At 38.5% G+C, this 22952-nt stretch overlaps 2 protein-coding genes across 2 annotated transcripts; both read right to left on the bottom strand.

The window, feature by feature from the left end:
• Nucleotides 1–1232: 1232 nt before the first annotated feature.
• On the bottom strand, nt 1233–7827 carry LOC146567172 (ADP-ribosyl cyclase/cyclic ADP-ribose hydrolase 1-like). The gene is made up of 8 exons (XM_085286833.1): nt 7549–7827; nt 6788–6914; nt 6562–6700; nt 5308–5390; nt 3923–3996; nt 1866–1952; nt 1678–1761; nt 1233–1576 (listed from the first exon to the last, which is right to left on the bottom strand). The coding sequence occupies exons 1-8, from the start codon at nt 7725–7727 to the stop codon at nt 1519–1521; spliced, it is 831 nt and encodes a 276-aa protein (XP_085142959.1). The 5' UTR covers nt 7728–7827; the 3' UTR covers nt 1233–1518.
• A 7254-nt stretch (nt 7828–15081) lies between these two features.
• On the bottom strand, nt 15082–21802 carry LOC146567173 (ADP-ribosyl cyclase/cyclic ADP-ribose hydrolase 1-like). The gene is made up of 10 exons (XM_085285947.1): nt 21678–21802; nt 21212–21324; nt 20974–21097; nt 19431–19557; nt 19173–19308; nt 16979–17061; nt 16774–16847; nt 16604–16696; nt 16117–16203; nt 15082–15907 (listed from the first exon to the last, which is right to left on the bottom strand). Exons 2-10 carry the CDS (start codon nt 21309–21311, stop codon nt 15808–15810), a joined length of 924 nt encoding a protein of 307 aa, XP_085142073.1. The 5' UTR covers nt 21312–21324; nt 21678–21802; the 3' UTR covers nt 15082–15807.
• Between the last annotated feature and the right edge of the window lie 1150 nt (nt 21803–22952).

Genomic DNA, 22952 nt, shown 5'->3' on the forward strand with positions numbered 1-22952 from the left:
CTGGGTGCCTGGGTGAGTATTTGTATATGTGTAGATGAGGGTGGGGATGATGCTTGTGTCTTGTGTATGCCCGTGTGTCTATGTTCATGTTTCAGGTCAGGCCTTAGACTCCACCTCTCTTAGAACATCTCAGGCTCTTTGAGGTGGGCCTATTTCCTCCCACCACACACCCTGCCAGTGGCTGGTGTCCCCACCAGTGGATTGATGATTCAGTGTCCATGGCTGGCTGCTCAGGTGTGTACTGGGTCACTCCTGGTGCCTTCCTGGTGGGGCCAATTATTGTTGGCCTTCAGACAAAAATTCTGATTTATACATTGCCAAATGTCAAAAAAAAAAAAAACAAGTTACAAACTGTTCATTGTCTGTACAGGTCAATAAACTATTTTTTTTTTGATTATTTTCTAATTATTTATTTGAATTTGTTTGGATTTCCTTAATGAATTTCACTTTCATGTTGGAAGTCTCGTCTTGTTTCAGGAGGATTCTAAAGAAGAATCACCAAGCTACAGGCTCACTGGCAAAACCCCATGTTTCTACCTGTGAGGTAAATACTTTAAAGATAAGGAATTCGTCCTCAGTGCAGTTTTATTGTATTTTTACCCAGTATAGCACTACTATGGTCCAGTATACAAATAAGATGCTGTGTCCAAATTAAATGCTGCAAACACTTCTGGTCCATGTTGACATTGACTGCATCATTATTTAGTCATTGTTTGTCAAACCTGTCAGTGTGCTCGTCCACTCCATCAACACTGTTATTATGAAGCTGTCCATGGATTTAGTTTAGATCTTTACAACTTGAAATAAAAGGTCAACTGCTTTCACTTTCACCCTTAGCACTAATTATAATATATCGACCCTTATATGAATATAGTATATAAGACAAGAGTTTGTACAATTTTAATGACCTTTAAAGTCAATACCTGGTATGACCACCTTCATTCTTCAACACAGCCTGAACTCTCTTTGGGAAGCTTTCTTGTTATTTCTTTAAATAGTCTCAAGGAAGAGTTTTCAAGGCTTCTTCAAGGACATTCAAAGCTCATCTTTAGATGTTGGCTGCGTTTTGTTCTGTTCTCTGACAAGATGATTCCCACACTGCTGTTGAGGTTTGGGCTCTGGGGAGACCAATCCATGACTGATGGTCTTCCACTGTGTGTTTTTTATATCTAGGTATGTTTTTAGAAATGTACATGTTTAAAACAACTCGAAAACATTAATTGAAACAAAGAACATTTAATCAGCATTTTATTGAACAAATAGTGCATATTCTGCCAACGAGAAAATGTCATATGGTACTCAATTTGTTTAGTTAAAAAAAACAAAGAAGTTTAACTTCAGATCCCATAAAATTAAAATGTACATTGTCATAGTGGAATGTATTAGAAACATACATGTTTTGAAAAATACATTTTACATGTACAAAAATTCTCAAATTTTATTTAAAAAGTTAAAAGGAAACACTAGAAATGTTTCTGTGGCTGAATGCTAGTATGTTGTGACTGACATCAGACATCTTCACCAGCAGGCTCCACACGCTATCTCTGGTTTGGCACCACATTCCTGAATCCGAGATCTGTTTGAATACATTACAAGATAATCACAAGAGGTCAGTTGTGTTTTGTGAGGACAGATACAAACAGGTCGTCAGCTCCTCTGTAACACACGTGTACTTACTCAGACACGTCTTTGCAGCTGTATGTTATCCCTGTATCTAGCGCTTGCGTCAAATTCTTCAAGGATGAATGATTACAGTTTGATCTGAAGAAGTTAGGAACAGAACAGAAGCAGTGAATGTAGGATCAATTTTAAAATATTGGAGGCACATTGTGGTGACAGATTTGTGTATAAAGAGAAAATCTTACATGTTGTTCTTCTGTATGACCATAACAACATTCAGCTTCTTGACCCTAGAGGCATTAAACCTCGGCACCTCAACGCTTGCAAAAATACTGAAAAGAAAAAAAAGAACAGCAGCTTAGAGTACAAAATCCAACTAGATACTGCTGTCACCACAACACTGATTTTTTTTCATCTATGTGGCACTTGAGCCTACGACACACTCTTAAAGAATTTCTGTAGTACTAAAAGGATCAGTAGTCATTTCTCAATGCAGAATGCCTTATGTTGCAGGGATTGTAGACCGTGGCATTACTGGAGGTATTGTGACCCTCTACAATGAACTTGAGCCATGAGACTGCTTTTGAAATGGCTGCTCTTAAGATGAGGAACAGGCGATAAAACAGCAATTAGACAGAATCAGTCTCCTATCAGTTTGTGATTAAATGAGGCCAATTTGGCAATTACAAGCAATCTGTTTGTGTCTGTCTGTCAGCACACGCAGCATTTTATGTTAGATAACAAATCTATATTTACTACTTATATTCAGAGTGCAGCCAGAATTTCATAGATTTGAAAAAGAAACTAAATATTGATATAATTCCTGCAGGACAGCAATTTAACTACAAAGTGACAAAGGTGCCCATCAACTTTGCCTTTTTATACAATCTAGAACAAAACCCTTGCAGCGAGTCAAGTCGAGTCCTCTACAGCAGAAAGACAGACTGACTGCAGTGTGTTGAATCTCTCTGCATTAATAAGTTAGCTGGTACTTATTCATTGTAGACCTTACAATATATAGTGCCTTGAGGCAACTGTTGTTGTGATTTGGCACTGTATGAATAAAATTGAATTGAACTGAACTATTTGAATTTGGTTGCTGATTGCTAAGAAAATTCAATGCAGTCAACTCTTCAACTGCAACTTCAAGTGTGCTGATTTCTTTCCGAGTTGCAAGGACGCTGCAGTCCTAGTTTCACTCTATTGTGACTTAGGGCTGCTCGATTATGGCAAAAATGATAATCACAATTTTTTTCACTGAAATTGAGATCTCGATTATTTGATGATATTTATATAACAGTAACAATGTATTGAATAATGGCTTTAAAGATTGTCAAAAAATAATATAAAATAGTGTGCAAATACTGATAACATTGCAAATGTTTGCAATATAAAAAATAAATGAAAAATGTAAACATTAATGTTTAGTGAACTTCAAAATACTGCATAATATTTATGCAAATAACCAAATATCAAAGCAAGCTGTGTAGCCACACAATTGCATCAGACTGACAGTGAGGTAAGTCAACTAAAGTTGCCGCTCTTTCATTGTTTGATTGTATGTCACTTTGTGAGCGGTCTTCAGATGATTGAATAAATTTGTAGTGTTGCTCTGTGGTGCAGCTACGACACCGTAGCAAAGTTTACACACTATGTCTACTTGATCCACGTCTGACTCCGCGAACCCATAATGTTTCCACACCACTGAAGTCGTTTTAGCTCTCTTCAACCAACGGCATTCTTTCTTCAGAAGCCATTATCCTCTCCTCTCCAAATAACTTTTGCTTAGCTTTCCGAGCTTCCCTCGGGTCCTCTTAATTGTTGTGACGCGTGTTCGAAACGCAGAGAGGTGCGCTGGATTTGTCACACGGAGCAGCGCGAGAGTAAAGCACGAGGGAGGTGCTAATAATCGGCACAGTCATTTTTAATGATCGTTGAAAGCTCAGATCGTAATTTAGATTAAAATTCGATTAATTCAGCAGCCCTAGTGTAACAGAAATATAAATGAAAATGAAGCAGCCTGCATCAAAATGGCCCAGAGTGGAGACAAACATTTAAACCTGATTTGGTTTGTAGAGCAAGAACATATTTTTCACAACAACCTTTGACCTTGTGCAACAAAGACAATAATAACTGTTTTTAATAGCAGTTCTTTTAATCTGCAATGATAACTTAACTTAGCTTAAACTCAGCACATATATCACTGTTACATTTTTGGTGGCTGTATATTACCACTGAAAGAAAAACATTACTTTACTCAGTAAAAGTCATAAAACTGTGAGAGAAGCAGAAGCAGTCCTACCTTGTAGGATTGAATGGTGTGTTGATGGATCCGTTTAACATTGCTGTGACATCACCACAGGCAACATCTGCAAACTATACAGACACACAAAGGGGATTTTGAAGAAACACTCAGTCATCTTGTAAATAAAACTAAAAAGTAACACAATATTTTGTCCCAAATTTAGACTTAGGTATTTGTGTCTTCCTGTAAAGTGAGGTTTATCACTATTGATGTGATAATGGAACATTGGACATATCTAAAGTCCCTTACTCAGAGAAATGACTGCACTTCTTACTCCACAGATCGATATTATGTGAACATCATTATATTCATAACAGGAAGTATGAGGCAGCAACATATCACTGAGGTTTTACCATTATGATGCAATGTTGTATTTAAAATTATTTTACAGTCCAAATGTTGCAATAATTTCACAGATGTCATTTTTTAACGCGACTGTGGTCGTTTTTCCAGTTTTTCCATTTCTTCTAGTTCACCTTTAAGTTCACCCAGGCTTTACTGGTCTGTACATTTTGTTAACAAACAACAAAATGAACAGCAAAAGATCAAAACAAGTTATACTGCTTTTTAAAGATTTGCTAAGATTATCACACACCCAAAAAACGGTATGTTTAGGAGCCAAACGTAACAAATTCCAAGCATAACATGACAAGCCCTCGCTAGCCTTGGGAGAGGTCACTGTTTAGTTGCGGTGTAATCCAGGAAAAAACAGCATTTCATTCATAAAAATTCATTGCTAATGAATTGTTTCACTCAACTTTATCTTTTCCTTATTTTATGGTATTTATGTGCCCTTTGAATTAATGCGAAAGCTACTTTATTTAAAGCTATGTGGTACTTACATTTGCATAATGCATCCCCATTATTAAAGCATCTACTTGAGCAATTCTGGATCAATTTCATTATGTTTTTTTTTTTACATTAAACTGAAATTCCTACTACAATTACACACAGTACAAATCTTGATTCTGTTTTTCTGGGACTGCTGCACAAGTCACTGAACTGGAAAAAAATATAAATCAAAGAATATTTGTGTGTTTGTTTGCTTTTTTTTGGACTGTTTGGAAAAGTTAGATGTTGCACAACAGAATCAGACGTTGCAAAACAGAGTAAAACCCAAACTCAACCACAGCAGGGCTCCTATGAATGTGTGGGCTGCTGCTCACTCAGGAGAGCGCTCCATGGAGACCGACACGAAGATTCATTGACAGACAACGAGGCAGCGTGAAGATTGCTTTTCTCCATCGCCATCACTTATACTCTGGAGGGATTTGCTGCACTCTGCAGTGCACTTGTGTGTTATGTTAACCAATGCACGACCTCAGGACTATGCCATTTAAAATAGAGAAAGAAAATGTAGTAAATTCATGTTGAAAACTTACAGCAGCAGAGGCACAAATCCAAAATGAGCGAACAGGGTTGTTTTCACACTCTGACCATCCGGGACACCCACTAGTGAAGGTATCTATGACAACAACATGCATATTTGCTTGGGTTAACTCCTCAAAATAAAACACAACAAAGGAAAGAAATCTCACAACATTACATAACGACACAGGACAGAAAAGAAAAAGCAAAAGCTAGGGCACATTTATGTTAGCTGTCCACCCTCAGCTGCTTAGACAGAGTGTTGACTCAAAATCTTCTCTGAGTAGGTCCAATGTAAATCACTTCTATAGTATGTTTGAATCAATTACTAAAGAATCAAACCTGAACATGCTGGTTTATTCAAAGCAATTTTTGCGTAATCGATTATTTCCAAAACTAGGAACAAAGTGAAACCTTTCACACCTCACAGGGAACACACCCCTGATGAGTAAGCTTATGGAGACATGTTTTAACAGAAACATAATTTCTATCTCGAAGATAAACTTATTTAAAAAAAAAAAAAAGATAAATTATGCTTGTCTACATAGGATGTGTTTGCCGAATTTGCACTGAAACCAAAAGTTAAAAAAAATCTTTATTTGGGTGTAACAACCTTGACTTTATTATTACTATTAACTGATTCATTTATTATTATATACATCATTGTGAGGTGGCCGAGCATCTTACAACAGTTTCTGTGCCATTTCTGGTGAGCTGAGCTTAAACTATTAGCAAAAGTTTATTTGGGGGAAAAGTGCTATTAATCAACCTTAATATCTTTGTTCTACTGTGGTTTTAATGAGTCTTTTTAAAAAGAGGAAGCTAGAAAGATGCTCTGCTGACAGAAAGTCTTGTAGAATTCTATGTTTCTGTTTTCTGTAGCCTGATACTGTTTAACGTTACAAGGTTTCTTGATCATTCTCAAGCGATAGCGTTTGTCCTTCTCAGAACAAGTGAGGGCATGAACACCACAGTTAAAGGTTTATCTGATCTGTGTGTGAGTGTAGTCTGCATGTGGCAAGTTTACGAAATTCTCCTTAAATGTCAGGGCTCAAAAACCTTGACATGACTTGACTTGCTGTTGGTATGTAAATTTAACAACAGGCCACACAAATAACAAATCATGTCTGGCAGGACAAATTACATATATTTTTAGATTCTAGCATGACTTATATGAACTTCTGCTGGTGCTCTTTCGCTGGTGTGTAGTTTGTTGCACTGTTCAAATAATAAACTGTGATTTTTATCTACTGCTTTGAGAGTGTTACCCTTGCTGCCTTCTTTTCCACACCAGGTCAGACCATCCAGGACAGATCCCAACAGAGTGTCCTCCAAAGTGACAAAACAATCCTTTCTCTTGTCAGTGAAACCATGGACCACATCCTTTGTTTTGCTCCAGAACATCATCTAACCCACAAACACTGCATTGTTAGACAGCTCATGAATGATTATGGCAGATGGGATGATTGAGATGGTGTAATCATCGATTATTACTTTGTTGCACTGAGGTTTGAAGGGGGCTGCAGCAATCAGGGGATTATAAGCTTCCACTAGAACTTTACATGGATCCTTGTCCACATAGGCCTGCTGAAAGACACCCCACAGCTTTTTACAGTCATATCTGAAAAACAAATAATGTTTGCTGATGTTTAGGTGTATTTTGATTTAAAGAAAGGCTAAGTATGTTAAATAGTGCAACGTATTTGATAATATTACTGAAAGAAGTTTATGGCAGGGTAACTGCCATGTGGTTAGACCGTGGACGCTGAATGTGCACCTGCTGATATCATATTGTGTAACAAGCAAAATTCAAATATCAAAAAAGGAAACAGGCAAAAACACCTGACGGATAAACTGCAGTTCACGTCTCATTTACTCAAGACACATTATCATTATGTCTAGGTACTGTATGTATTGTATGTGCAGTGGTATACATTACTATTAGATATTAACATCGTGCAAACCAGCTGACTGGATACAAAACAGCAGCAGCTCAATCATTGACTATAACCGATCAATACCAGACCTCAGACCTAACGCCTGTTTTTAAGCAGAGCAGCCTTACCACTTCGCAAGTTCAAACGCAGTCACTCCTGCATTTGCCAAGATTGCTCAAACATGGAAACATGCAAGTGCACATGTACACATTCAGTGATTAATCATTATTAATTTGATCATGTGTCTTTTATCATATGTGCGTGCGTCTGAAAATCCCAAAAAAGTAAATAAGAAAATGTTGAAATACCACCACTTACTGATTGAACTTCTCACACCTAGACAAAAATGTAGATTCAAATTCACTTTTGTTCTGACGGAGAGTCAGTCCCAACACCACGGCGATGATTACAATAACAATAAGGACAACGCTGACAATTAATATTACGCAGCGTTTCCTCCGCCGTTTCCCTAGTCGACGAGACTGCTCGTGCTCCATTATAAATGCGTAAAAAGTGGTAAAAATGTAGACTTCTGTCTAACAAGTGTGCCCAACAAAATGTTGTTTACTGTCACTATCGCGCGAGCTCGGACGTCTATTATGGAGACGCGGAATGACCGCGCACACAAACTATTCAGGCTCTCTCCAATCAGAAGTCCTGTACAACCTTAAAGGAGGTAAATGCGCAAAGGGTTGAAACGCAGCAAGTGCTCATGTATTTAAAAGTCTGCTGGACTTATGGTACAACATCAACCCAAGCATATATAAACTTTTATTTCATATAGTCTGCTCAACAAAATGTTGTTTACTGTCACTATCGTGCGAGCGCGGACGTCTATTTATGGAGACGCAGGATGACAGCGCTCTCTCTCTCTCTCTCTCTCTCTCTACATATATAGATACATATATATCAGATAAAAGTTTAAAACATTATCTTTCATTTGATGAAACAACAGAAAATATTTTCAGAAATATACGAAATTTTATTTCAACTACATTTTCAACCTGTTATGACAAATGAATCAACATACATACCCTCAGGACATTTTTTCTCTTTTAGGTATTCCGCGGTTGTGCTGGGTTGGACTCCTTTTGGCGTACTTTTAAGATGCTGGAAAGATTCCTCTGCGATTTTGGTTTCTATCAACAAGTCAGCATCACACAGATGCTGCAGATTTGTTGGCCGCAAAGCTATGATTTCAGTTTTTCAACTGTCGTTCTCTGGATATTTTCTGTTTGTCACGGTCTAGCTGGCAGACCGTGGGGATGTGGGGAAAGGAGGACCCAAAACGCAGACTCTGCGATGCAAACAGTGCTCTTTATTCACAGTGAAAAACTGTAAACACAATAACTCCCCGTTGCTCCCTTGAACCCCGTGTGCGTGCTTCCCTCCGACGTCTGTGCTCGTGCTCGTGCTCCCCGCTGTTGTGTTTCCGCACACCCCGTGCGTGCTGCCTTTCTGGACCACTCTTCTTCCTGCAGGGAAACCATAGAGGCAGCCGTCAACACTAACCCTCGGCGGGCATATACGAACAACACAGACATATGCTGACACACTAACTTGGTACGATAACTCAATGATCCCGCGTCGGTGGGAGCTCCAAGACTCTCCTAAGTAGCTCCCCCGAAGAGCCCTGATCAGCGGCAGGTGTGTGGCTTCGGGTGTGGCCAGTCCCTCCGCAGGGCCACACCCCTCAGGCCTGCAGGTGGCCGAGCTCCATCCTCCAGGCACACCCGCAGACATACACACCCATACCTCGCCTAAACATATGAGTGGGACACAGACTAACACAGCACAGAGAAACACACATATGTACACGCACAGAGAAGGAGAAACGACACCAAAAATACATAATAATAATACACAGGTCCATGACTGCCCAGGGATCCTGGGTCGCCCAGTCCCAGGACCCTGACACTGTTTTTCAGAACATTCTGTGTAATCTCTAGAAGTGTTTGTGTGGGAAAATCCCAGTGGATCAGGAACATCACTGAGGTGCAGGTGAGGCATTCCTTTTCTTTCTGCTTCTGGCCACCTGTGTCTCAATGTTATTCCACAACTTAGATGCTTTCATTGGGGGTGGGCATACTGAATGGCATCCAGAGTTAGGTCTCTTCATTCAGCCACATACGAGCAGGCGAAGTGAGGCACGGGGTCTTTTCACACTCCTGTTCTCTCTTCATTGTCTGGGACTGGATTCCGGGAGGAGGAGCTGGCCATCCAGTCGGGGTCTGGGCTGGTGGGCTAGTCTGCTGCTGTGGGGACCATATCCTTGGTCTGGGGAAGATTGCCAATGTTGGGGTATTGATGGTGATGATTTGTCACCTAGCGTAAAATGTTACGCTTTGGGAGTGAGAACGTGTTGATCTGAGTGAATAGAGGGTGTATGGGAGTGTGAGTGTGCGTCCAGCGTTAATTTTGGTGTGTCTAGATGCTGGGCGACTGGGTGAGTAATTGTATATGTGTAGATGAGGGTGGGAATCATGCTTGTGTCTTGTGTATGCCCGTGTGTCTATGTTCATGTTTCAGGTCAGGCCTTAGACTTTAAAAAATTTATTATTTTCTAATTATTTACTTGAATTTGTTTGGCTGTAGTGTTTATCACACGCACATCCTTGTGACTGTTAGTTTGATGTTTGGTAGGCTTTGTCAGTTATATTTTAGATAGCAAGGAGCAGACGGGTGAGGTTATTAAACTCCACTGAGACAGCTGGTGACGCAAAACTGAAGGCTAGACCGTCTAATTTCACAGCCGCTCACTTCCGGCCTACCCGGCCTTCAGAGGACCCGGCCTTCAGAGGACCCGGCCTACGTAGACCACGAAGGCTGGGTCCTCAGGAGGAGACAACAAACATTTAGGCCTGATTTGGTTTGTAGAGCAAGAACATATTTTTTACAACAACCACTGAACTTTCTGCAACAAATACAATGATAACTGTTTATTAATAGCCTTTCTTTTAATGTGCAATGACAGCTTAACTTAGCTTAAACTCAGCACATATATCACTGTTAAATTATTTGGTGGCTCTAATTACCACTAAATGAAAAGAGATTCTTTTACTTTTCTCAGTAAAAGTCATAAAACTGCGAGAGAAGCAGAAGCAGTCCTACCTTTCAGGATTGAATGGTGAGTCGATGGATCCACTTAGCATTGCCGTGACATCACCACAGGCAACATCTGCAAACTATGCACACTCAAAGGGGATTTTAAAGAAACTAAAAAAGCTAAAAACAAAAATTAACATAATATTTTATCCTGAATTTACAGTTAGGTATTTGTGTCTTCCTGTAAAGTGAGGTTTATCAATCATGAAGAAGTCACTATAAATGTGATAATGGAACATTGGACATATCTAAAGTCCCTTATTCAGAGAAATGACTGCACTTCATATTCCAAAGATCAATATTATGTGAACATCATTATATTCTTAACAGGAAGTATGAGGCTGCCACATATCACTGAGGTTTTACCATTATGATGCAATGTTGTATTTAAAATTATTTTACTGTCCAAATGTTGCAATAATTTCACAGATGTCATTTTTAATGCGACTGTGGCTATTTTTCCAGTCATTTCTTATATTCACCTTTAAGTTCGCCCAAGCTTTACAGGTCTGTACGCTCTTTAACAAACAACAAAGGAGCAAAACAAGTTATACTGCTTTGGAAAGATTTGCTAACATTATCACACACTGTTGAAAGATTTAGGAGGTAAACGTAACAAATTCCAAGCATAACAATTACTTGCTAGTCTCGGGAGATGTCACTGTTTGGTGGTGCAGTAATCCAGGAAAAAACAGCATTTCATTTATAAAAACCTTTAATCAATTTGTTGACTCAACTTTATCTTTTCCTTACTTTATGGTATTTATGTGCTCTTTGAAGTAATGCAAAAGCTACTTTATTTAAAGCTGTGTGTTACTTGCATTTGCACAATGCATCCACATAATTATAGCATCTAAGTGACCATTTTGGTATTTTTCCTTTTTTCCTCCTTTTGTGCTTTATAAGGACCTTCAAAATGTTTTTTTTTGTTTGTTTGTTTTTTAATTAAACTCAAATTTCTACTACAATTACACACAGTACAAATCAATTTTTCTGGGACTGCTGCACAATTCACTGAACTCGAAAAAATTATGAATCAAAGAATATTTGTGTTTTTGTTTGCTTTTTTTTTTTCAACTGTTGGGAAAAGTTGGTTGTTGCACAACAGAGTAAAACCCAGCCAAACTCAACCAAAGCAGGGCTCCTTTGAATGTGTGGGCTGCTGCTCACTAAGGAGAGCGCTCCATGGAGACCGACACGAAGATTCATTGACAGACAACGAGGCAGCGTGAAGATTGCTTTTCTCCATCGCCATCACTTATACTCTGGAGGGATTTGCTGCACTCTGCGGCCCACTTGTGTATTATTTTAACCAATGCATGACCTCAAGACAATCCTGTTTAACAGAGAGAAAGAAAAGTTAGTAAATTCATGTTGAAAACTTACAGCAGCAGAGGCACAAATCCAAAATGAGCGAACAGGGTTGTTTTCACACTCTGACCATCCAGGACACCCAGTAGTGAAGGTATCTATGACAACAACAAATTCTTAAGGACACATTGCCCACCCCACAGACATGTGCCAAGTTTGCTTTGTGAATCCCCTTGTTGGTGCAAAAATACTATTATATTTCAGCCAAACTGTGTTATGTTTGGAATTTATAGACTTAATATAAAAATATAAAGAAATGGGAAGAAATTATGTGTTGTTCAGAAAGTCTGCTATGGGTACTTTGCTGATCAGCTCATCCCCTTACTTAAGGTGGCTTTTTTATGCTTGAAGCATCACTGTTAGTAAGTGGTTCCAAAGTATGTCCAAAGAAAAACTCTGACAGGCCTTCAGAAAGTCTGCAAAATAATTGCTGAAGAAATAAAGAGAAATTCTCCCTTCTTGGAACCAAAATGAATAAATGAGGGGAGTCTCAAGACTTCTGCACAGTACGGCATACATTTTTAAATTATTCCTGCTGGACAGAAAACACCTCAAGACTTTAAAATGACTAGAAAACAACAAAGACATGGTGCACTTGGTGCAGGATCAGGATGTGATTGCACAACAGTCAGTGTTACACTTTGGAGTCTAAATAAAGTTTACAACCTTCTATGTTAAGATTTTATTTTTAAAATACTGCATATTCTGCCAACCAGGAGATAGCAGCAGTATTAGAATTGTTGATTAGACAAATATATTTCACATGTACAAAAATACTCAGTGGTACTGTGTTGTGTCTGATATAATCAGACATGTTCACCAGCAGGCTCCACACGTTATCTCTGGTTGGGACCCGCATTGCTCAACCCCTCAGACACTTTGCATATGTATGTTATGTTTGGATCTGACTCATTCTGTAAATTCTTTAAGGATGCATTTGTACAGTCTGATCTGAAGATGTTAGAAACAGAAATGGAACAGAAGCAGTGAATGTAGGATCAGTTTAAAAACATTCATGTGCCGATTGGCTTCACTGACTTAAATCAAACAAATAAAGGACAACATTGTGATGACAGATTTGTGCAAAAAGACGAAATCTTACTTGGCGTTCTTCTTCAAGACCATAACAACATTCAGGCTACTGACCCCAGGGGCTTTAAGCCTCGTCACCTCAATGCTTGCAAAAATACTGAAGAGAAAAAAAAACAAATAAAAAATTCAAAACACAAACTGATGTATCGTGACTGTTTACAATAATCTTGCAGTCTCACTGCTTTTAAAATGATTGCTTTAAAGATGAGGACCGGGTCTGTGACCGCTTCCTGCTAGTTGCCATCTTCAAAGCAGCAAAGCAGCAAAAAATTTACATTAACTACTTACATACAGAGTCCAGTCAGCCTTGCTTTTATATAGGAATCCAGAACAAAACCCTTAGGCAAACAGGTGAGTCGAGTCCTCTATTGGAAAGAGACAGACTTACTGCAGCTTGGTGAGAATCTGTCTGTGTTCATAAGTTAGGTGGTACTTATTTGTAAACCTTTGCCAATCTGTCTGAGTCTGCGACTGTTTAGAGTCAGGTCAGCCATCAGCAGGTGACCTTTGCAACTGCCTTTCAATCAAAATTGGTCCCCCAGAGGTTGTGGGCTATGCATTCTCAACCGTCAATCCATGTAATTATTTCCTAGACGCTGTCTTCTTTTTACTCTAGTGTGACTGAGATATAAAAGAAAATTACCACATTACCACAGGAAGCATCTGCATACTATAAACACACAAAGAGGGTTCTGAAGAAACACTCAGTCATCTCGTAGTAAACAACTAAAAACAAAATTATTTGTGAAAATCTCAAATTCATCCAGGCTTTACGGGTCTGTACGCTCTTTAAGAAACAACAAAATCATTCCAAGAACAATTCTAGAGTTTTGGTAAGATTATTACACACACAAATATTTAGGAGTAAAATTCCAGTATAAACCCTCTCTAATCTCAGGAGTATTTACTGTTTAGTAGTAGTGGTATAATCCAACAAAAATAGCATTTCATTCATAAAAACATTTAATGATTTTTTTTACTCAGCTTTATCTCTTCCTTAATTTATGGTATTTCTGTGCTCTCTGAATTAATGCCAAAGTCTAAAGCTACTTTATTTGACCGCACATGCGATTCGCGTTAACTTGCTAAAGGAGATTTGACGTGTTAATGCGGTTATGGCGTTAACGTCATTTTAACGAGATTAACGCTGACAGCACAATTAGGCTACATCTTGCTTGTGCTGGGTTTTACACTGTTTGCATTCAGAACTGCCCTCGTTCTTCATGACATACTTTCAACAAGATGCTGGAAACATTCCCCTGAGATCGTGATGACAGCATCTCACAGTTGTTGCAACTTCCATGATATGAATTTTCTGTTTCACCACATGCCACAGGTGCCCTTGTAGACTGAGCTCAGGTGACTGTGGAGACCATTTGTGTGCAGTGAACTCACTGTCATGTTCAAGGAGCCAGTTTAAGATTATTTGAGCTGCCCATCCCTTTACATATGGAGTTTAGGCGATGCTCGGTACTAAGTTGCACAGCGTTAGTACAAAGTTGTCAAAAAATATCCCTCACAGCAACACCACCAACAGCCTGAACTGTTGACACAAGACAAGATGGATTCCCGAGAACTGCTGCTATCTTGATATTTTCTGTTTTTCCGATCACTCTGTGTAATCTCTAGAGGTGTTTGTGTGCTAAACTTCCAGTGGATCAGGAGTTCCCTAAATACTCAGACTACCACTACTACTAGTCTGTCACCATGCCTAAATGCTTAGAATTACTACCATGTGATCTGCCTTGCTATATAGATTTAAACAGCAGCTGGGGTTGGTATTCATTCCTCCTTATTGAACAATTAAATTCAAGCGTAGCTGCAGCACTAAATGCATGAACCTCTTATGGGCATTCAGTGTGAAACTAATTCAAAATGCACAAAAAGGAGGTTAATAAGGACGTTCATAGCAGCAGTTAAATGTCAATCATCTGCTGTAAGATGGTTATGGGCTCTAGTTTAGATGTCACAGAATAAGTGATACTTATAAACATGTTGAGAAATGCCAATGACCTTTGAGTACAAAGAAGGAAATTCAAAGGAAATGTTTAAGAATGCAGAAAACCTCTTTGTCATCCCTGTTGTGGGCGTATTGGCAGACATGAATTGCCTACTGAAATTCTACCTTGGAGCACACATAAAGTGATGATAAATGCAATTATATGTTAAACTGTGGATGTATACTCATATGAACGACAAGTATAGCCTTGGCAGCTTCCTGTGACACAACAAAACAAATCACAAAACTCATGTTAATGGGTGTTTAATGAACACTGAGCACACTACACAGGCAAAATGCTAATAATGAAACCACAATTAAACAGTGCAATAACTTCATAGATTTTTATATTTTCTTTGTGATCCCTTAAAGATAGATGCACAGAATGGTGTTTCTGAGATTACAATGCTGAGGCACCCTGAGTCAAAAAAGAGGTTATTGGACCCAGTTAAATCAAATATGCTTTTTTTTCTATGCTGTGAATATCTGGCCACATACAGGTCATCATCATGTGTCTTGTTTTAAGACAGAGCTCTAGTTTTCAGTTAAATTAACACAACCCTGACAGTAAAACAGGAAATCTTGTCTTCAGAAAGCACACTAACCCTGCTAATTAAATGGCATCAGTACAGTTCAGAGGACAGAGGACTGGAGCACAGTCAGCAATGCTGTGATTAATTTGCAGCTTTTAATTCAACAAATGTACAAACATTTCTCACAGCAGTACTGACAGATGAGTCTGTTTGCAGCATTAAAGGCTGTAAAATTATCAGTTCCTCCTCTCCATGATGAGAAGCACCTGTTTCAGCTGCATTTTGCTTGCAGATTTGTGGGGATCAGTGAAGTGTAGTGGGTACGCAAAAGACACACATGCACACTGCATTTTATTCAAGTTAGATTTTTGAGAAGCCTGTATTATCTAAGAATGACAGTGTTTACAGTATTCATTGTTCCTTGTTTTGCACTCTGGATTTACTTTGAAAGATATAGATTTTACAGCAGTCTGTGATTTAATTAGACGTAAGGCCGTTTCTGTTTAACAAAGTGTTTGCACAGGTCTGGCAGGATGAGTGTTGCGGGTTTCGGATGCATTGCAAGACCATCAAGGTCCTGTGAAGAAAAAAGACCTGTTATTGATTGATGGTTTCATAAAAGTGTTTCCTGTTAAGGCATGGGTCTCTGTGTAAAAAAAGGAGCAGTAAAACACACTTGATGACTAACAACTGTCACATGATGTGATGCTTTGATCTAAGACCACTATTCCAGATCCATAATTAACTTTGATGTCATGAAACTTCCAAACACTGAACATTACGTACTGGTCATTGTCTGTACAGGTCCAGTGAAAGCCTCTGGATCGGAGGATTTGGATCAGGTCTACAATGGATCCTTGACTACATGACTCTCTGTCAAAGAAAAAAACAACAACACAAACCTCTCAGGCCCACTGCAACTTTCTGATAGGTTGCTATTCACAAGCTTTAAAGGATAACAATGTCCCTAAGCAGTAAATCATATCAGTAATTTGCCAAACATAAAGACAACCTTTGGGCTGTCACGCCCTGAAAAATAGTTATTCTCTCATTTAAGTTCAACTGTGTTGCTGTTATACAACTGCATGATAATATATTCGGATCACTGAACTATAGTGAGGTCATAAATGATGGGTAACTGAGGGTTTCAAGCTTTATAACATGTCATTCTATCATCATAGCAGTTAAGGTGCTAATTAATGGAATTTGGACAATGTGAACTCATCAGTAGTTACTTTTTTAAAACACAAGAATATCCTTTTATTATCCTCACATATGGGGTCCGTCTAGACTGGTCACCACCTTAATGTTGACATAATTCACCCTTTGTGGATCCAGACTGTCCAGTTCAACACTTCCAAACATGCTGCATGAGAAAAAAGATTGATTTAATATGTAGTTCAGAACCTGCACCAACCTACTGAATTATTCATTATTTCTTACCTTTTCCTATTGAAGGCATTAACAATAGATCCATTCAGTAAGATAGTAATGTTGCCACACGCCATCTCTGCAAACTAGCAAATGGATGAGGAAAATCACAGAAGAGCAATAAAGCACTACCGGTTTTGGAAAGGTAGATGATAAATAACACAGCTGTTTGCAGAACAGAGATGGAGCCATTCCAGAGTTTGGATATTAAACTCACATTTTGTGAAGCTTGCCTCCACAGGGAATAGACCGGATGACTTCGACAGGCCGACCACTCCGGACAAGAGCTGAAATCAAAACCTGTGTCAAATTCACAAGTGTCATTACTTGAGATATGAGATATTCAAGAAAGACATGTGCTGTGTTGACATGCAAGAAGACTAGTTATATAAGAAAAGTCTTAAAAGTTCTGCAAAACGTTTGGGAACACAGCTGCAGCTGTCTGAGTTATAATGCTTTTGCTGAATCCCGTTGCTACCAAACAATCTTTCTTAATTTGTTATCATTCAATCCACGTAGCGATGTTTAAAGCAAGAGTTTGATACCACTCTTATGCTTGTGTGGAAATTATGAATCTACACCCAGCAGTTTGCTAGCTTTGTTTATCTAAAAGTGTAAAGTGAAATAGCTAAACAGGAATATGGGTGCCAGACACATTTCATAAAGGGGCTATGAAAGCAGGGAATACAAATTCACCGTCTGGAGAGGCTGAGACTGGGAATCAAACCTTGAAGCTACCAACTTCAACACCTCACTGGCTGCTTTATTACATACACCTGTTCAGCTCATTAATGCAAATCTAATCAGCCAATCACATGCTGCCCATCGTGCTGCCAGCAGCCACCATCTCAAACTGGCTTCTTGGACTCAACAATGAGTTCACTGAACTCAAATGGCCTCCACAGTCACCAGATTTCAGTCCAATAGCGCATCTTTGTGTTGTGGTGAAGAGGGAGATTTGCATCATGACTGTGCAGCTGACAAATGTGCAGTAACTTTGTGATGCTATCATCATAGCACGGACTTTGAACAAGCGGTTATTCATCCGCTTTTGAAAAAGCACAGTGCTGACCCATCACCTCGCTCAGAATTTTATATTGATAAATTTGCCTTTTATCTCCAGAACCAGCTTAGAGTGGCTGTAACTAAACATAATGTTTTAGATACATGTTAATTAACATCACATGCACTTTACTCATACAGCTCTAAGAAATAGCTTTTCCTAGAGTTTGAAATAAAATTTAATTACATAACGACACATTTGAAAATTCTGTTTTTGTACTGTTGGATCTTTTGCTACCGTTGACACAGCTGATCATGGTCTCCTGATTGAGAGACTAAAAACTTGGGTGGGAATCTGCTTTTCAGTTTGTGTCATCTTCTGTCACTTTATCTTGCGGTGTGCCCAAAGGTTAGGTCCTCAGGCCCATCTTATTTGCCTTGTCTATGCTTTCACTTGGACACATCGTCAATACCTTTGAAGCCATCTCATACTACTTTTTTTATACAGATGATATCCAGTTGCAAATGTCATTCAAACCCCAGAATATAGCTGCCCTTTATGACTGCATTAATGTTAGAAAGACGTGGATGGCAGCCAAGTATCTGTCCTTCTTATCTGTGCCCATGCAATTTCACTTTCAGTTCTTCTAACTGCCAGAAATGTTGCTTTTGATCGGGTAGTCAGCTTTGATAAGCATCTTGACCGTCACTGCCCATCTTAAACACAGTGCTCTAAAAAAGATTTTGCCAGGAAGGGTCCCGATTCGCATATTTGTCATACTTACGTTTCAGATAATAAATGAATAAGGGGGCACTTTTCACAACACTGCATGAATTGCGAGAATTGCAATCAAGCATTTGTGATAAAGGAATTTTGGTCCACTCTTCATTGCAGAATTGTTTAAATTCAGCACATTGGAGGATTTTCCAGTATATGCTTGTATTTTTTGTTTTGCTTGTTGGTTTTTGCTGGTGTGTTTGACTAATGCTGTTGCGTAACTCAAATGTGATTGAACTTCAAGGTGCCAACTGATGGCCAGAAATCCTCCTTTAGGATTGTCTGATGGAGAGGATGGAGCCTCGCTCCATCACACCACCACCACAAAGCTTGACCATTGGTATGATGATCTTTTTATGAATTGTTGTTCAATAATATATAGTGAGAGAAAATTCTAATATTAATATGTATGTAAAATTCAAGTATTTACTTGATTTTTTTTTTTTTATTTACTTGGACCAATTTAATGCAGCGGCACCAAACCTTGGGGAGGTCAAAGCCTTTTATGTCTCTGATCATTTTTCTCGTGAAAATAATTAAATTACACAATCGGAAATGATTTCTCTCTTGTTGAAACAAAACAAAATAAAAAATACAATACAACACAAAAAAACAAAACACAAACATCTACCAGAATCCTCTTCTTGGCCACACCAGATGAGATCGTTGAACATGTAGCCAACCAGCGTGTCTTCCAGTGTCCAGAAGTGACGAAAAACTGCAGCATAGCTGTGCATCAGTGTCCTGGTTTTGCTCCAGAAGAGGAACTAAGAAAAAAAGGTAAATACAAAGCAGGTTAACAAAAAGACTAGACTTTAAAGTAGCATAATTATATTAATATAAATAAAAAAATGCATATATAAGGCACAAAAATGCCAACACAGCTCACATTATCACAGGGCCAGATTTGTGGCATTGCGTTAAACATGTGAAAATAATCCTCGACGGTCACATTGCAAGAAGAATGACTGATAACGGCCTCCTCAAACTGCCTCCAGATCTCCTCACAGTCATACCTACACATAAAAAACAGAATATGACTTTAAGCTTTTTTTTGAGATGTGTGGCTTTTAAAGGGACAGTTCGCTGAAAGTCAAAGTCTTTTTTATTATTGGCCTGTCGTGCTATTTTTTTCAGTATACATGAATTCGGCATGAACTGCACAGCTTTAGAGATATTGGCTGTATATCTGTCACAGATCTTTGTTCAGTCTTCCTCCCCTCACCCCCAACCGGTCGTGGCAGATGGCCACCCCTCTGTGAGCCTGGTTGAGCCAGAGGTTTCCTCCTGTTAATAGGGAGTTTTTCCTTCCCACAGTTGCCAACGTAGGCTCGTTGTTGGGGTTTTCTCTGTTTTCTCTGTTATTGTAGGGTCTTTACCTTACAATATAAGTCATGTCGAATTGTTGTAGTGATTTGGCAATATATAAATAAAGTTGAACTGAACTGAACTGAAATGTAGGAAGTCTCTTGAATACAGTGGAACTAAATGGCACTTTCCTTGTAAACTTGGGTGCATTAATATGGCAAACAACTGTATGATTAAGCAATAATGAAAATAACAGCCTTTGATGGATCTATGTCATGATTTGGGGGAAAAAGGAGTCTTATTTGGATTCACCTGTACATTTTAAATCATTTGTTGACATTCAACTCCTGCATACCTTTGGAATAACTAAATGCAAAGTTTTATTACTTATGTGGGATTCTTTTTGAAATGAACAAAAGAAGGAAGGAAGGAGAGCCAGCAGTTACTGTGGCTGTTCCTTTATTCACAAGGGTTCATCAGGAAGCTCTGCCTTGTTGATTCGGTGAAATTTTTACACAGATGTTCTTCCTGACACAACCACAGATAGATTAGTTTTTCCTCCTGGGATTAAACGAGGATGTTTTGCTTGTTAGTTAACTGTGTAAACGGTTACACTATGAAATTACACAATGAACAAAATGCAAACAAAAATTCAGTAACAGTGCTTTACACTGCTAAAGTGTAATCCATGTGCCTCAGCCTTTTAAATCTGCCATGAATAGAGTCAATAGCGATTGGTTTTTGTATACTTTAAGTAAGCAGTGAAACATATTAGAAATTCCCATGAAATTTCTTTGCAAAGCACGTATATGGCCTTTGTCTCAGCTTCTTTCATCCTTTCTAGAAAAGTCAAACCGATAAAAAGAAAGGAACTCACTAAACATCATTTATTGAACGCCACATCAAAACTTCCCTTCATTTGTACTTGAGCGCTAGCCTCATAATGTGCTGTCGATGACAGCCCAAACTCTTTTGCTCTGGCCTTTAGGAGCAAATAAGAACTTTCAAGCTCTGAGGCTTGACTCAAATCACAGATAAGTTGTGAATTTATGACAAATCTGCAAACGGATTCCCAATCAAGACTGGAAATGTTATGACATGACAACAGATGAGTCCACATTTACCTTAAGCTGGGGTTAACTAGTGTGGTGTAAGTGTAACACCTCCCAACCACAATGTGTTTAATGTTGGGGGTTGTCCCGAGCTGTGCTCTGAGTTGACTCGGACAGAAGTGAAGCGTAATAAAACCTTTGAAATGGAGAAAGAGATAAAAGAAAAGAGGGTGTAATCTATCAAATTTCGGAGCAGCACATTTAAAGGAAGACAGAAAAAAATGTAGGAATATCAGAAAGAATTGCTTACAAATTATGATGCTGGTTATTGCAAAGGACACAGATGTTTTTGTGACAGTGACAACTTGCTGTGCTTCAGTGCTCTTCAGTAGAGATTCGTGTTTATACATTTTTATTTTCCACCTATAGAAGAGTCAAAATAAATAAATAAATAACTTATATCACCTTTGATGCAAATCAACCTCACATAAATAGTTCTATGGTAAATTATATTGTGTCATGCACAAAACAGCTTCCTCAAATCTTAGACAACAGTTATATCAGTGGATCAAACTGAGCAGCACACTGACAAAAGTAAGTCAAGCACTGACTCACCATAGATTAAATTTCTAAGAAACAAGATAGCTCATGTTAAGGCAACTCTAAATCTATATATTTAAATATCACACACAGTAAGATCATCACCTACAGGCTGTAGCGACAATCTTAAAACCTTGTGTGAATAAAAATGAAAAAGTGTAGAAATGCTCACTTACTTCTTTCATTGCATAAATTCAAACTGCAACAAATGGCTCCATGGCTGTGATGCTGTTGGTTGGCTCCGGTCGGATTTTTGCCAACTGGAGTCAGAATGTATCCTCTTTCCACAACATGCTCAAAAGCCTGGTCTTAATGGGTCGGCAGCACATCCCATCTACAATTGAGAACCCTTTTTTTAAAAAAAAAATAGAGATGTGCATGTGTTTTTTTTCCTTCCAGGCTCCTCTTGTGAAGAGTAGATCCACATGACTCTTATTATAGTGGCGTTAGGAATCTTGATAAACACAGAGTGCAGTGTTCTCTGTGGCATGGCTCCCCTGAGCTAGAGGGAAAAATATGCTGCTGTTTATGTCATTGGACATATGTGAACTTAGTTGTAAGGGTTTAAATAAGCTTTTATCAAAATAAGCCTGACGTAAGAAGTGAAAATAACTGTCAAATAGCCAGATGGGTGAAACTTTTCTGGCAAACAGATACAGAATAAGAAGCTTTATTAATTTTCGGAAACTTTGATCTCTCATGAGTGTGCAGTTAGATGTCTATGGGGTGTAACATGATTTTATTGCAACATAAACATCTGACGCGTCTCACTGGATAGTGCAACAGTTATGAAACATGGGAACATTGCAAATAGTGAAAATCTACTGCAATGTAACAGTTTTGCAGTTTACTACTAAAAAAATGAAACGAATAAATCATGCAGAACCTAAGGATAAAATAGTGTTTAAGTTTGTTGCAATGCTGCTACTTTTATGAATGTAACATAACTTTATTGCCTGGTTTTGTTACTGATTCATGATACTTACAGTTTGAGTACTTTACAGTTTTTATTAGGCCTCTTGGTCTGACTGAAGAAGGAATGTAAAGTATGTGGTTAGTTTTCCATTTCTGGCAGTAACACCCACTTTACTCCAGACTGAAATATCTCAACAACTATTCCCCGACTTTACCTTTATGAGTCAGACATCTGCTACTTCACTTGCCAGCTACTTGGATGGACTGACATGAAATATGCTGCAGTGTCCAGGTTTTTTCATTTACTTACTTTGCGGTTTTTTTGCTAACTGGAAAATTCCACCAGCTAAACACGAACATGACTGTCATCATGAGCCCAAACTAGCCCAAGTTACTGTTGTACCCATTTAAGTTTGGAACCATTGTTCCAGTTTTGTTTGAGGAACTGATACATTTCACTTCTGTTCCCATACTGTTAGCCAAAGTGATGATATTTTTCTTCCAGGAACCCAAACTTTAATGTATTTTTTTCTAAA

Source organism: Mchenga conophoros, linkage group LG9 (genome assembly GCF_057382185.1).
Source record: "Mchenga conophoros isolate Kocher_MC1m ecotype Shallow Benthic linkage group LG9, M_conophoros_male_GT1.1, whole genome shotgun sequence".
NCBI classification, from domain to species: domain Eukaryota; kingdom Metazoa; phylum Chordata; class Actinopteri; order Cichliformes; family Cichlidae; genus Mchenga; species Mchenga conophoros.

Bases quoted from the DNA above. Each gene is read 5' to 3' on its own strand.
- LOC146567172 (XM_085286833.1), bottom strand. From the start codon at position 7,727: ATGGAGCACGAGCAGTCTCGTCGACTAGGGAAACGGCGGAGGAAACGC. The intron at 5,391-6,561 runs GTAACACTCTCA...TTGTTGTCATAG, and splicing joins TGGAAAAGAAGGCAGCAAGG to ATACCTTCACTAGTGGGTGT. The intron at 1,577-1,677 runs GTAAGTACACGT...GTATTCAAACAG, and splicing joins AGCTGCAAAGACGTGTCTGA to ATCTCGGATTCAGGAATGTG.
- LOC146567173 (XM_085285947.1), bottom strand. From the start codon at position 21,311: ATGTATAAACACGAATCTCTACTGAAGAGCACTGAAGCACAGCAAGTT. The intron at 21,098-21,211 runs GTAAGCAATTCT...TCCATTTCAAAG, and splicing joins AATAACCAGCATCATAATTT to GTTTTATTACGCTTCACTTC. The intron at 15,908-16,116 runs GTACGTAATGTT...TTTTCTTCACAG, and splicing joins ACCTGTACAGACAATGACCA to GACCTTGATGGTCTTGCAAT.